This window comes from Acinonyx jubatus, chromosome A1 (assembly GCF_027475565.1).
Source record: "Acinonyx jubatus isolate Ajub_Pintada_27869175 chromosome A1, VMU_Ajub_asm_v1.0, whole genome shotgun sequence".
In the NCBI taxonomy this organism is placed as follows: domain Eukaryota; kingdom Metazoa; phylum Chordata; class Mammalia; order Carnivora; family Felidae; genus Acinonyx; species Acinonyx jubatus.
The window spans coordinates 120,226,094-120,241,071 of NC_069380.1; the positions used below are offsets into that span (position 1 = coordinate 120,226,094).

At 35.7% G+C, this 14,978-nt stretch overlaps 1 protein-coding gene across 4 annotated transcripts in view; it reads left to right on the forward strand.

Moving 5' to 3' along the window:
* Positions 1-12,191, forward strand: part of RBM27 (RNA binding motif protein 27) — a 75,055-nt gene extending 62,864 nt beyond the window's left edge. For all 4 annotated transcript variants that reach the window (XM_027042327.2, XM_027042335.2, XM_027042334.2 and 1 more), the window contains 2 exons: positions 7,393-7,503; positions 8,930-12,191. In XM_027042327.2, the coding sequence (XP_026898128.1) occupies positions 7,393-7,503; positions 8,930-9,013 (195 nt within the window). In that variant the 3' untranslated portion in view covers positions 9,014-12,191. The remainder of the gene's footprint in view (positions 1-7,392; positions 7,504-8,929) is intronic.
* The last annotated feature ends 2,787 nt before the right edge of the window (positions 12,192-14,978 follow it).

Genomic DNA, 14,978 nt, shown 5'->3' on the forward strand with positions numbered 1-14,978 from the left:
CTGCTGCTGAGTGATGTTGAGCATCGTTTCAGTGTGTCTGTTTGCCATCTGGATGTCTTTGGAAAAATGTCTGTTCGTGTTTTATGCCCATTTTAATTGGATTGTTTGGTTGGTGGGGTGAGTTTTATAAGTACTTTATATATTTTGGATACTAACCCTTTATCAGATATGTCCTTTACAAATATCTTCTCCTTTTCCATAGGTGGCTTTTTGGTTTTGTTGATTGTTTCATTTGCTGTGCAGAAGCTTTTTATTTTGATGTTGTCCCAATAGTTTATTTTTGTTTTTGTTTCCCTTGCTTCAGGAGACCCATTTAGAAAAATATTGGTATAAGCAATAACAGAGAAATTACTGCCTGTGTTTTCTTCAAGGACTTTTATGGTTTCTGGTCTCACATTTAGGTCTTTAGTCCATTTTGAGTGTATTTTTATGTATGGTGAAAGAGAATGGTCCAGTTTCACTCTTTTGCAAGACAGTGTCTTCCATGATGTTCATTGAAGAAAACTTGGAAAGCACTCGGTTATAGAAAAAAGAAAATGGGCGCCTGGGTGGCTCAGTTAGTTAAATATCCAACTTCGGTCATGATCTCACGGTTCGTGGGTTTGAGTCCTGCGTCATGCTCTGTGCTGACAGCTCAAAGCCTAGAGCCTGCTTCGGATTCTGTGTCTCTTTCTCTCAAAAACAAAATAAGCATAAAAAAAGAGAGAGGGGGGAAAGAAAACAACTTCAAAAACCTTAGGTGCGTTTGATAGGAATTTTTTAGTTTTTATTTTCTTAAAAGTTATATGTGTACATCATTTGAAGAGTCAGATGAACTTAACAGCCACAAGGTTGTTAATCATTTTATTGCTCTATTTCTCCCCAATTTCTATTCTTAAAGGATGTCTACTTTTAAATCTTTTAGCTGATTTTTTGGGTATTTTTTTCATTCCTGAAACGTTTTTGCTGCTATTTCCTGATTTTAAAATTGTAGGCATTATATATTTAATCCTTCTGCTTCTAAGCTCCCCGTGTTTTTTTTTTTTTTTAGCTTTGTTGTATTCTCTCTGTTTTTTTTTCTAAATGGATTTATGCCTCTAAAAATAAATCATTTTAGTATCATTGCATACTATCGTGTTCATCTTCCATCTGTAGCCAGAGAGTATTTTAAATCTTAAGAAAGTAACAGGTTTAGAAGTCTAAGTTTCTGTACCCCTCCAAAATATTTGTGTAATTCATTCAACTTTTTGTGTTCTTATTGGCAAGAGCCTCTAATTGATCACTCCTTCATTCCTGGACCTTCAAGTAAGACAATGGAATACTTCTGCTGCTTACTAAAGACTTATCATGTATGGTTAACTTTTCCCTGTAGCCTCTCTAGGTAGGGATTTTACCCTTTCCCATCTTTCAAGTGTGTGGAAATATATTTGAGAGTTTTATTGTATATGGAAGTGATTGATACCTTATCATTTGAAAGATAATTTTCTTTTGTGTTTACTAGAACAAAAGTTCCCCTTTCTCTGGATTTAGTATTCAGGGAAAGTTTTCTGAATAGCACTTCAATATTGCCATTCTTCAGACCTTGTAAAAAATCTCTTAGTAATGGTAGATCTTTCATGAACTACTGATACTGCCTTTGATGGCTAGAGTATTTCCCATTTTGCTGTGAACAATGTTACAGACATCTTACTGGATTTTGCATTTGTGAGTGGAACAGTTTGTTATATAGGACAGTCATGTACATGTTAAGACCTTTAGCACTCCTGGCTCCCGCCTACAAATGCCAGTAAGTGCTTTTCAGTCAGTGTGACACCCAAAATGCCCCCCAGAGTAATGTTGTCTCAGTTGTGAACCCTATTTTACATTAGTTCATAGGAGTGAGAGGACTAGATGAAAGGCATGCATATTTTTTTTTAAGTTTTTTAATGTTTATTTATTTTTGAGAGAGAGACAGAGAGAGTGAGCAGGGGAGGGGCAAAGAGAGGGAGACACAGAATCCAAAGCAGACTCCAGGCTCTGAGCTGTCAGCACAGAGCCCGATGTGGGGCTTGAACTCACAGGGTGCAAGATCATGACCTGAGCCGAAGTCAGAGGCCCAACTGACTGAGCCACCCAGGTGCCCCAAAAGGCATGCATATTTAAAATTTTAGGACAGCTTGCCAAATAACCCTCCAGGAATGTTGTACTAAGTTTTACTTATAGTGACATTAGATAAGAGTACCTATTTGCCTATGTCCTCAGTAGCACTTCAGTTTTGTTTGATCATATTTGCTGGTCAGGTAATTGATAAGTGATGACTGACAGAATTGGCATCAGTTTCTGATCTTGGAAAATGGTCAAGTTAGATGAGTTTGTAGTAACTTCTGCCTCTAAGGTTCCAAGTACCTCTAAGTTACTGCATATAACTTTTCATTGATGGTATATAATTGATTTTCTTATATTCATATATAAGAATGTTACTTTATTTGAATTACCTTATATTTTGAGGGGCAGCACACATGTACAAAGTGTAAAAGAAATAAAAGTGTAGGGGTGCCTGGATGGCTTAGTCGGTTGAGTATGCAACTCTTGATTTCAGCTCAGGTCATGATCTCATATTTCAAACCCTGCATTGGGCTCTGTGCTGACAGTGCAAAGCCTGCTTGGGATCTCTCTCTCTCTCTCTCTCTCTCTCTCTCTCTCTCTCTCTCTCTCTGGCCCGCCCCTATGTTTCTCTCTCTCTTTCTCTCTAAATAAATTAACTTAAAAAAATATAAAGAAACAAAAGTATATGCAGTGTGCAGAAGGTTTCCTTCTATGTCCAGTCACTGTTTCACTCTCTGTAGGCAATTACTGTTATCTGTTTCTCACATATCTTCTTGAAGATATTTTTCTGTATTTATGCATTATTTTATCTCTCTTTAACAAAAATGGTGGTGTGCTATACAATACTCTTTTGCATATACACTTTGTATTTGGTATGTATTAAATTGTTATTGGAGATTATTCTATACTAGTGCATGTGTTGCTGTCTTCTTTTTAATGGCTGCGTGGTATATCATTGCATAGATGTACCACACTGGATTTAAACAGTCCTCTAGTGGGCCTCCTGGGTGACTCAGCTGGTTAAGCATCTGACTTTTGATATCAGCTCAAGTCCTGATCTCACTATCATGAGATAAGCCCGAGTTGGGCTTCGCACTGGGTGTGGAGCCTGCTTGGGATTCTTTTTCTCCGTCTCTCTCCAAATTAATAAGTAAACTTTAAAGAATCCTGTAGTGATGGACATCTAACTTTTCCCTAGTATTTCACTATATTATGGATATATGTGTTAGGTAAAATATATGTGCATATTGAAAAATTACGTATTTTAATAGATATGTCACATTTTAGAGGCCAGTCTTAAAGTTATTAAAGTATTCTTTAATAAAAAAAGAATACACACAAATGGTTAAAAATATGGTTAATAAAAAGTAAAAAATCTTCACTTTTCCTTCATCTCTGCCTACTCTTAAAAGGTAGTCACTATTCTTAGATATCTTTATAGAAAAAAATTCTGTATATAAGAATACATACACAGTCTCTCACTTGAAAAAATTTACCAGAGTATAAATATAGAGCTGCATTCCATACCTTGCTTTTTAAACATAAATATCTTAGCTGTTTCATATATTTTTTTTTAATTATAAGGATAATATTCAATTTAAAATACTCTGAAACAAACTATACCAACTAGAAACGTATATATATAGTTCAGTGATTTATCAGAAGGTAAACTTCCGTATACCTACTCCTCAGGTAAGGAAAAAGTATATTCCCAGCCTCCTCCTTGCCCCCTTCCAGTTACTGTTTTCTCTCCTCCTCAGAAAAGTGACTCCATACCCTCACTTTCTGATAATCACCTCCCTGCTTTTGTTCTATAGTTAATCCTTATTATTCATGGATTTTGGACTTGCACATTAACCTGCCTAGTAAAATTATTTGTAAGATCAAAAATCAGTACTCAAGGTGCTCTTGTGGTCATTTGCAGACATTGGCAGAGTTACCTGATGCACACATTCCCAGCTAAGTTCAAACAAGGTGACACTCTGTCTTAGTGTTTCAGATCTCAAACTGTAAACAAGTGTTCTTTTTGCAGTTGATTTAGTACCACGTTTTTCTCATTTTTGTGGTTTTCATTGTTGATTTTCCTATTTGATATGCCCCCCCCCCCGCCAAGTATAGTTCTCAAGTGCTATGTCGAAAGTTCAGGGAGGCTGTGATATACCTTATGGTGAAGACACATGTGTTAGGTAAGCTTTATTCAGGCATGAGTGCTTTTGGCCATGAGTTCAGTGTCAGTGATTTCAACAATATATATTTTTTAACGTTTATTATTTTGAGAGACAGAGACAGAATGTGAGCAGGGGAGGGGCAGAGTGAGAGGGAGACACAGAATCCAAAACAGACTCCAGGCTCTGAGCTGTTAACAGAGCCCTACATGGGGCTCGAACTCAAGGACTGCAAGATCATGACCTGAGCCGAAGTCGGACGCTTAATTGACTGAGCCACCCAGGCACCCCAACAGTATATTTTATGTTTAAATTTTTTAATGTTTATTTATTTTTGAGACAGAGAGAGACACAGCATGAGCAGGGAAGGGGCAGAGAGAGAGGGAGACACAGAATGTGAAGCAGGCTCCAGGCTCTGAGCTGTCAGCACAGAGCCCGACGCGGGGCTTGAACTCACGAAGTCGGATGCTTAACCAACTGAGCCACCCAGGTGCCCCAACAGTATATTTTAAATAAAGAGTCTTTAAAGCATAAAACAAGGTTATGTATTGATTAGTTGAAGAAAATGTTTTGACCAGAAGCTCATAGGAACCTGGCCTTACTCTGTTTGCCCTAGGAGCAGTGGTTCAGTATTTGCTAATTCAGTACTTGCAGTGAACTTCATACAACTAGTGCAAATAATGAGAATCAGCTGTAGTTTTATCACCTAAATGTGCATTCCTTAATATTACAGTATTAGTCTGCCTATTTAAAAAATTTATATAAATGGAACCACACAGTCTATATTCTCATGTGTCTGTTTTTTCCCTTAACGCTCTGTTTGTAAGATTCATTCATGTTGTTACATGTATCAGTAATTCACCATTTTTATTGCTCTATTATTTTCAGTTGTATAAATATACCACAGTTTAGTTTTCTGTTCTCTTGTTGATAGGTATTTGGGTTATTTTCACATGATTTTTATGAACACCATTGATAGTATTCTCATAGATCTTTCAGTATATGTGTATACACATATATATTTGATATACATGGAATTGTTGAGCAGACTACATCAGTTTTACTAGTTTAGATACACACCAGTAGTGTGTTGGAATTCTTGACTTGGTATTATTAAAATACATCTTTATTCTAATCACTAATCTTATTGTTGTAGGTTAGACTGTGAGAATTACATATTATTAGTTCCTGACTGCATACAAATTACATTTCTCATTTTCTTTCAGTATTTTATATGCACTACATTTAACGGCCTAAAATTCCCTTTGGAGGACAGAACTGCTGTCCTCTTTGGAGGGTGACCCAGTAAATATAGACTAAAAAAAATCTATATTGCCTTCTGTGATTATAAAAGTAACAGATCTTTTTTTACAAGTTCGAGTAACAAATAAAGCCTAAGGATCTAATGTGTTACATCGTGACTATAGTTGATAGCACTGTACTGTATAATTGAAATTTGCCAAGAGAGTAGAACTTAAATATTTCTACCCCAAGAAACGGGTAAATATGTGAGGCGATGAATGGGTTAATGAACTTGATAGAATCTTTTCACATTGCATATGTATATTAGATCATCATGTTTTACACTTATAAATGTCTTAACAGTTTGTCAGTTACATCTCAGTAATGCTAGAAAGAAGAATTCAAGTAATACAGAGGTGAACAAAATACTGAAAAAGGCACTCTTTAATTGGGCTGTGTATGTTAAAAGAGTAAGGGCATAGGAGGTCTCCTACACACATTACCAGATTTTTCCCCCAGGTTTATTGAGATCTACTTGACATACAGCATCCTATTAGTTTAAGATATACAACATAATGGTTGAATACATATACATATAGTGAAATGATTACTAAAATAAATTTAGTTAACCCCCATCACCTCACATAGTTAGAATTCTTTTTTTCCTTGTGATGAGATCTGTTCTATTAGCAACTACCTGAGTTTTACAAGATGGGGCCATTTTGATACATAGTGTAATATGTCCCATGAGTTAAAATGTTTGGTATCACGTTATAAACATTCAACCTCCACAAGGATAATAAGAATTTTTCCTTAGATCACATGCTGATTTCTGGTCATACTGGTTCTGGATCTGGTACAGTCTTAACATGCAGTCATCTGAGTGTTCTATAGAAACATTTGGCAAATGCTTACTGATATTTATCAACATTTTTCTTAGAAAAACTAGAGTGAAGCCCCATATTTAAAAGAATGCCTTCTATTACATTTTTCAGGATTGAACCCAGAATTGGGGATGTTCTACAATCTGGCACCATTAATAGGAAAGACTGAATTTCACTTTAATGAAACTTTGGGTCTATATTCTTTTGTCTCTGTTGTTTTGCCTTTAAAATTTTTGTTTTCTCTTAATGAAATTTGTTGGGGAGGAAGAAACTGGATAGTAGTACCAAGAAATACATTTGAAACTGAACAGCTTTATTTTGAGTTAGGATAGGAGGTGTTTGATTAACATTTATTGAATATATAGAATGGGTGGGTACTTGTCATTGTTGTTTGGCATTTCAGAAGATGAAGTGCAAATAGCTTTATCACTGGGGCTGTGAGAGATGCTGTGAGATCATTAGGCATTAAAAAAATCACTCTTAAGTTTTCAGTCTAAGTATGTAGATTATCAAAGCTAAAGGTTAATAATTGTTTTTTTAAATCTTTATTTATTTTGAGGGTGGGGGAGCAAGAGAGGGGGAGAGAGAATCGCAAGTAGACTCTGCCGAGTCAGCACAGAGTCCTAAACAGGGCTCGATCTCATGAACTATGAGATCAGGATTGACTGGAGCCAAAATCAAGAGTTGGATGCTTAACTGACTGAGCCATCGCAGGTGTCCCTGAAGGCCAGTAATTGTATTAAGATAGCATTTGTTGTTTTCATCATGACTTTTGTAAGTAGGGTGACTATATAATTAATTTATCATCTAAACCAAAACAAATCCTAAAGTTAACATGACATAGATACAAGTCATGGGACTATCTGGGCAAAACAGTACATATGGTTCTTTAATTAAAAGGGACTTCACTTTTTCTAGCTCTTACTAGAGATTGTGTTTAGATCCATTTTAACATCCCCCCCCCCCCAAGTCATTACACTTTTAAATAGCATACAAATTGAATATAAACTTTTCTGTTTTTCTGAAATTTATTTTAGACTGCAAACCAAGGGTCAAAATTCAAAGACCGTCGGCTACAAATATCATGGCACAAGGCCAAGGTGCCTTCTGTATCCACTGAGACTGAGGAAGAAGATGTCAAGGAGGAGGTAAATTTAACGATTGAAAATAAGCACTGAATTAGATTGTTTCTCAAGTAGTATTTTTCTTGACATTAAAGTAAATAAATTTTAAAATAAATACGATTCTTTCATGCACACAGTAATCAAAGACTAGAAGTTTATTAAAGAATGAGAACAAGTGCAGACACAAAAAAAGCTCTTTGGGGGGTATTTTCTGGTAGAGGAGACACTTTTTTTTTCTTTGCATTTATTTTGGCTTTCTTTGGGCTCTAGAAATTTTTATTCTGGTAAGTGAGGACATGGATTACATGGACAAAATACATTTTAGCTGGTTGTTGTAGCTTTTCATTTATTCACGTTCCATAGGTAATAGATTTAAGTTTCTTATTTTCCTTCTGTGTACAGTTGGTTAAAATGAGAGTTACGGAAGTGGGACGTAAAAGGGAAGAAACAGGAAACCAAAGATTTAAACCAAGGAAACTCTTAAAATATGAAAAATAATTTCACTCTTTAGCTCCTATTTCTAATTTGTTTATTAAAAGGGACCTTTAGCCAACATTGCAAGTTATTCCTGATTCATCATAATTTTGGTTTTATAGATGTTAGCATTCATGATTGATCAACAGTTTTGTGATCATGTGGATAATTTTATAAAACAAAAGCAGAAACATTTCCCATGTTAAAAAAAAAAGAAAAGAAAAATCTTGATATTTTGGGAATGTTTGTAGAAATCTGTATTTTACGTAAGATTTTAGATTTTTGTATAAGGTTGGGAATGTTGGTGTCATGGGGAAGTTAGTATACTCTCCATCACAGATTATTTGATACTAAAAGAAAGGTTTAGGAGTTTGGTCATATATTTTCATTTTAAGTTAATGGCATAAAATAAAACTTAATTATTTATTTTTATGAATAGATTAATTTTATCAGAACATTTTATAGATATTTTTTCTTTTACTCCTCCTACTCAGCAGTCACATTTTATTTTCCTGATGATATTAGAATGGAAGTCTGTTAAAACTGGCAAAATTAGCAGGGGAGGAAAATATGTATACATTGAAAGACTGTTGTGGGTGTTTTTGCCCTGCTAGCTACTCTCTGAGTGTGTCACTTGTAAATCTGTCTTAGGTTTTGTATACTAGTCTTTGTGTCCTTTGGCTTAAAAAGTATTTTACTTAGGGGCGCCTGGGTGGCCCAGTTGGTTAAGGGTCCAACTTCGGCTCAAGTCCTGATCTCATGGTTTGTGAGTTCAAGCCCCGTGTCGGGCTCTGTGCTGACAGCTCAGAGCCTGGAGCCTGCTTCAGATTCTGTGTCTCCCTCGCTTTCTGCCCCTCCTCACTCGTGCTCTGTCTCTCTGTCTTAAAAATAAATAAAACATTGAAAAAAATTTTTTTTAAGTATTTTACTTAACTTTCTTATACCACTAAGCAGATTTTACTCTCTCTTTCCTCAGGAAACGGAAACCTCAGATTTGTTTTTGCATGATGATGATGATGAGGATGAAGATGAATATGAGTCTCGTTCGTGGCGAAGATGAAATCTGATTCGAGCTGTATAATTTTTAGGAATATTGTTTAGAAAAGAACAACTTTTTAAAATTATTTAAAGAAGTCAATGAGCCAAAAATTTTTTTTATTTTTCTTTTCAACACAGTAGGTTTAAGGACAGCAAGTTTGCTATTTAAACACATCTCATAACTGTTCATGATATTAAAGCACCAAAGGCCTAGTGACTTTTACACAGTTGTGAAGATCCACAGGGATGATACGGATAATCTCTAGAGCCTTATTTTCCACACCACCTGTTTTGTTGCTATTGGTGTTGGATTATGATGTAAATGACAGGGTGTTCAGAAATTTTATTTTGGATTATAATCTGCTGATAAAATTTCATTAAATGTCAAAATCGCCTGGAATCTCTTAACTCTCAGCTATTATGGATGGGTCGTCAGACAGAAGGAGATATTTGTAATGAAAATACCCTTTTGCTTTCAAGAGTTGTCTTGGAAGAAAAGTAGATTTATTTTAATTTTTTTACTATGGAGGAGCCCAGTTTATTCATTCTAAATTTGGGGGGTGGGGGGTGTTGATGTTCAGTACAAGTACTATTTTAGCGTAAATCCTAACAAACTCTGTATTCTTAAATGCTGTAAGGCAACGGTAGCTAGTTTCATGGTATTTTCATTCTGTCGTCATTAATTCTCCTGGACTCGTGCTACTGATCCTTAGTTTGCTTTGAAATTAGTGAGAATGGGTTCAGTTGGTCCTTTTAAAAAATATTCCCAGAGTGTAAAAGTCTTTAATCTGTTGCCCATTTCTTGTCCCCATTTTCTTTTTCTTGGCTTCTTATTAATAGGCCTGACTTACCCACTGTTGAGATAAGTGATTCTTTTGGGCCACCAAAAAGTCAGTCCCCAATAAAAAGTTTAAACCAGCACCTTGATAAATAAGTGATGTTTTGATGAGAATAATGGAAGGATTTGCGGGGGGTGGGGGGGGTGGGGGGAGAGTCACCAGCTTTTCCTTTTTAGTTTTTGAAGCTTCAGTTTAGTTAGTAGTTACAAAAGAGGGTTACAAAGTGTCTGAAATTCTTTTCCTAAATTTAAACTATGATGGTGAGGTGACTGGGGATAGGGTGGGGGTGGGGTGGGGTAGGGTGATGGGTATGCTAGTAATAAATGGGAGTCATAACTTGACTTTGATCAGATGACTTTATATTTTCATAATTTTGTAGCTTGTTGCTATCCATGAACATATGCATCCTTCAATAGACAGTTTCCTTCACTGTGTGCATTTTTACTGTACACTGTATAGAGTAGAGTATCTGTTAAGTAAAATATATATGTAAATTTATGTCCTTGTGTTCTGAATGTTAGATGGAAAAGCAGAGGAGCAACACTACACTGTATTGACCCCTGGGAAAATAAAGTGATTAATGTACATAGGATGTCACTTTTTCAAGGATATGCACATCTATGTTTTTATATATGTGTGGTGTGAAAATTTGAAACTTCCTGTTGGCTTCAGAAGGTTCTTGGTGATCACTATATCAAGGATATTGTATCCTGAGGTAAAGTCTGTTTCTCAAAATAGAAACTATTCACTAAGAAACCTAAAACCATCAGGATTCTAGATTTACGTAGCTCTAAGAAGTTAAATCCCACGTTCTGATTACCTTTTCTCTTCTCCGTATTTTCCTGGAATGATCAAATGATCAAACCAGGATCATTTTTAAGTTCATGTAATTTTCCCTTCACTATAATAAGGACCTCCTTTTTCTAGGTTGTTATTATATTTTCTGATAACACTGAAGCTAAAAAATAAGCTTATAAAAGAAGGAAAACCTTGCAATGGGGTACCTAGAATAAGCAATCTTGCTCCTTCCTCCTCCATCATCTCTAATGAAATTTTGATGTCTGTGGCTCAGTCGGTATATATTTTGAAAGATTCATTGTGGTGAATATTTTGAGTCCTGACAGTTTAAACGTGATAGAGGGAACAAAGGATTTATATATTTTTTGTACAAAGTTTTTTCTTAAACTGTATAATTTTGTAAATAATTTGTTTGGTTTTTTTGTGTACTAAAACTACCAGCGTATAGATTTCAATAAGAATTGTTGTATTTTTGTATTTGGAAACTGAAAATTACAGTAAATTAATGGAGCTGTAAGAAAATTTTCAGTAGACTGACAGTTCAGCAGAATGAGATTCCTTTTCATATGATTTTTTAACTTCAGAATTGACATCGTATTATAATACTGTCGGTGTAGAGAGAGTTGGAGATTGATTTGACTTTTTTTAGTTACTGGGGGAGAGGGGATGAAAGAGAAGGGCATTCAAGTAAAGAATAGGCACACTCTTGTTCCAGGGAGATTGGAGGCCCTTCTATAAAAGGTAGTTTTCAGATACACCTTAAAATAGGACTGATATACTTTTTAAATGTCCTACGAATTCTAAAACATGTCTGACTCTCCAAAATGAATTCAAAATATGGGTAAAATATAATATTGGGAAATTTAGTTAAGGTCAGCATAAAATAGTTGAGTGTATTTTTTTCCTTTAGGAGTTTTTACCTCCACCTTCAAATCCCCAAGCATTAGAATTGCCCTAAAAAGTAAGTTACTACCATGACTTGTTTTCTTGGCATCTTCACTTACAGAAACAACATACAGCATCTGAGGCAAATTTTGTCCTGTTTAATGTGGATGCCATCTAAGTAGCTGAAGAGCGGTAACAGCCACCAGTCTGGCTGGGTTAGCCTGGTTTACTAGTGGATTGCTGCCCAGGCTTAAAAAGGTGACCCTAGGGAAGGCAGAATTTCCCTCAATTTCTTCATGTTGTAACATTGGGAAAACACTGTCAGCAGCTAAGATGATAACTTGGGCAACAGTCTTGCTATAGGTAGGTCCATGGTGATGGATCATTATTTGAAAAAGAAAAAAATCATGTGAAAAGGAATAGTGGTTCCTCTTGATGTATAGTATGCCTGTATTATAGTTTTTACAAAATTGTGAACTTGTGTAATAGTATAATAGGAGATATTGTTGAATTTCTAACTGTTTATACATTTAAATTCATATATGTAATGTTTGTTTTATCAATTACAATCTGAATTTCTAAGAAGCATGTTGACTTTTGCAATAAAGATGCAATATGGAATGGTTCACAATTGGAAAAAAAAAGAAAAAAGATAAAAGTATTACAAATTCAAAATAATTTGGAAAATTTATGAACCATTCCAAAAATTCTAACAATCACCAAAAGAGCTGTAATTCTGGCTTGTTCTGGAAAGAAAGAAAATGTGTATGTATGCTTGCTTGTATGTGAGAATGAGTGGGCAGTGGATATGCATGTGTTTCATGTTGGGTTCATGTACATGAGAGAATGCACTCAATATGAATTTGGGTACTGAAGTCACTGGGTATTAAATATTCAGGAGAATATTTCATGAACAGGGTGGTCTTAAAAATGAATGAGAAGGGTATTGAAGTGTTAGTCGTAAATAACCTTGGAAAGCCCTATTCCTTTGTTCATGGATGGGTCTTGGTATTTCAGATAACAAAGCACAAACAATGTTATGAAAACAATTATTTTAATGTTAGCTTGAGATGATTGAGTATGCCTGCCAGTGATGAGGAAGGACATTTTCTTTAAGTGGAGTACAGAGAAGGGAAAGAACACCTTGAAGAGGTGACCTAAAGATCGGTCAGCTCTAACTGTGATGAATGCTTGTAAGGAATAACAGGAGAGGGAAGTGACATTACACACCACGTCCTGGATGGTGATGAGAAAGAGAGGTGTACCACTTGGGCTTATTTTCTCATTTTAAAAATCGCTTTTCTTCTGAATTCCCCTTCAAATGATTAGGCATTGTCTAAGAAGAGTCATTCTTTAGTTCTCAACTTGTACAGGAAAATACTAAAGAATGGGGAACATTTTGTTTTCATTCTCTTCAAATACACTTTATCTGTATTTTATGAATTAGGTAAAGTGAGGTCTGTGTGACCATTTGTTTCATTTAACCTACATTATGTTTATATTAAACATTAGTTCTGGGACGTTTGGAATAGCCAGCATACTTGTAAACATAATTCTGCTTAATGGTGGCAAATCAAATCTTGTGCTCAAGTGGAACTCTCAACAGAAATTACTGGTTTCATGTGATGTTTTTACTGATTTTGATGTTAATTTCCTAAAGCCAAGGATACATTTTTGCATCATGAGTCCAGTGTACTATCTAGTCTGGATCTAATAGTGTTACTGTAAACACAAGTTGTGAGTGTGTATGTCAGCATGTGGGATCACTTTAGATGAGTCAGGATTGCCGTAGACACGTGAGCCAACGCTTGGCAGGGCACTTTTTTTCAATTGTCTCAAAGATCTATTTGAGGGACTAACAAAGAGTTAAAAAAAAAAAAGACTACACTGCTATTGCTTGTATTTCGAATCACCATTTATGCTTTATAAATTGATCTTATTGCCAGGTGATCTCATTTCTACCAGATCATCTACCATTTGGCCTCTTAACCTGGTTCTGCATTCGACCTTAGGTTAACTAAACCATCCCAGCATTCTGATACAGGCAACTTGATACAGTTGAAATTAAGGTCAGAATAGTGTTGGATGATTGTTTGCCAAGGTGTTTGTAGTTTGAGTCTACTCTTTCCTTGGGCTTCTGCAAACTTGTTTTTGTTTTGTTTTGTTTTGTTTTGTTTTTTGGTAGTGGTGGTGATTAAGCATGAGAAAACATTGCTGTAACTTTTGTTATCTTTCCTTTTATGATAGAGGAGCAAGGGAAGAAAGCCCTAATCTAATAGCCTATTAGCTAATTTCCAATGAAAATCAGCCGGGGTTTCCCACATCACCTCAGGTTTCTAACCCCTTCATAAAGTTCTAAAGTTCTACTTTGGTATACAGATCTCTTCTTAAGAGTTACTAGTACTTGGTATTTCAGAATTGTTCTTTACTCAATCCTTTGTTGGGGAATGGAGTTGTGAAAAGCCTTTCAGGGACCCTAGCCATCTTCCTGTTGATTTTCTTAACATTGCTTTGTAAAAACTTCATAAAAGTGAATGGTGAACATTCCTTGTGATTTCATCTCTTAGTTTGCCCTCAGACAGCTGTTATTGTGCAATATGGATAATGTCTCCTCTAATTTTAAATATTTTTTTAAAGTTCATTTTTTAAAATTTATTTTGAGAGACTGTAAACGGGAAGTGGGGGAGAGAATCCCAAGCAGGCTCTGCCCTCTCAAGCGTGTAACCCGATGCCGGACTCAATTTCATAAACCGTGAGATCATGACCTGAGCTGAAATCGAGAGCCAGACGCCTAACTGACTGAGCCACTTAGGTGCCCTTCCAATTTTAAATTAGATGCTAAGAGCTAATACAGACCTTGCTAAATTCATTTGGTTTCTTGAGGATTTGGCTTCAAGGATGAGGCTGCACACGTGTTCAGTTTACGTCTTTTGGATCAAACACTGCTTATCTATGTGTTCCTGTGCAAGCTATTGAGTTGTAGTTTCTGAACCACCCTGCAACAGAAAGATGATTTATTTACTGCAGGGTTGAAGTTTTAAACATGTACAGCCTGTAGGGGGCTCCAGAAGGCAAAATTTAGTTGGTCTTAGAGCAGTGACTAAATCTTTCACAGCAACTCACAGTGAAAAACACATTTTGCATTGTGACCCAGACACATTGTGATGCGCGCGCACACACACACACACACGCACGCACATATTAGAAAAAAGGTTACCAACAAATGTACCTTTACTACCCAGCATGACCTGATACTTTTTATTACAAATTCTTGTCAGGACCCAGTATTTGGCTTTCAGAACTGCAGTTTGGAAAACAAGCCTTTTGAACTGCAGGGGGAATTGCATTTTTAAACCACTCTCTCCCTTGCTATCACATCATCACTATTTTGAGTATTAAATGGTATCAATTTTATCTTCTGTGTTTTGCTTGGAAAAGTAAGTAGTCTGGAATGTGAAGTTGACC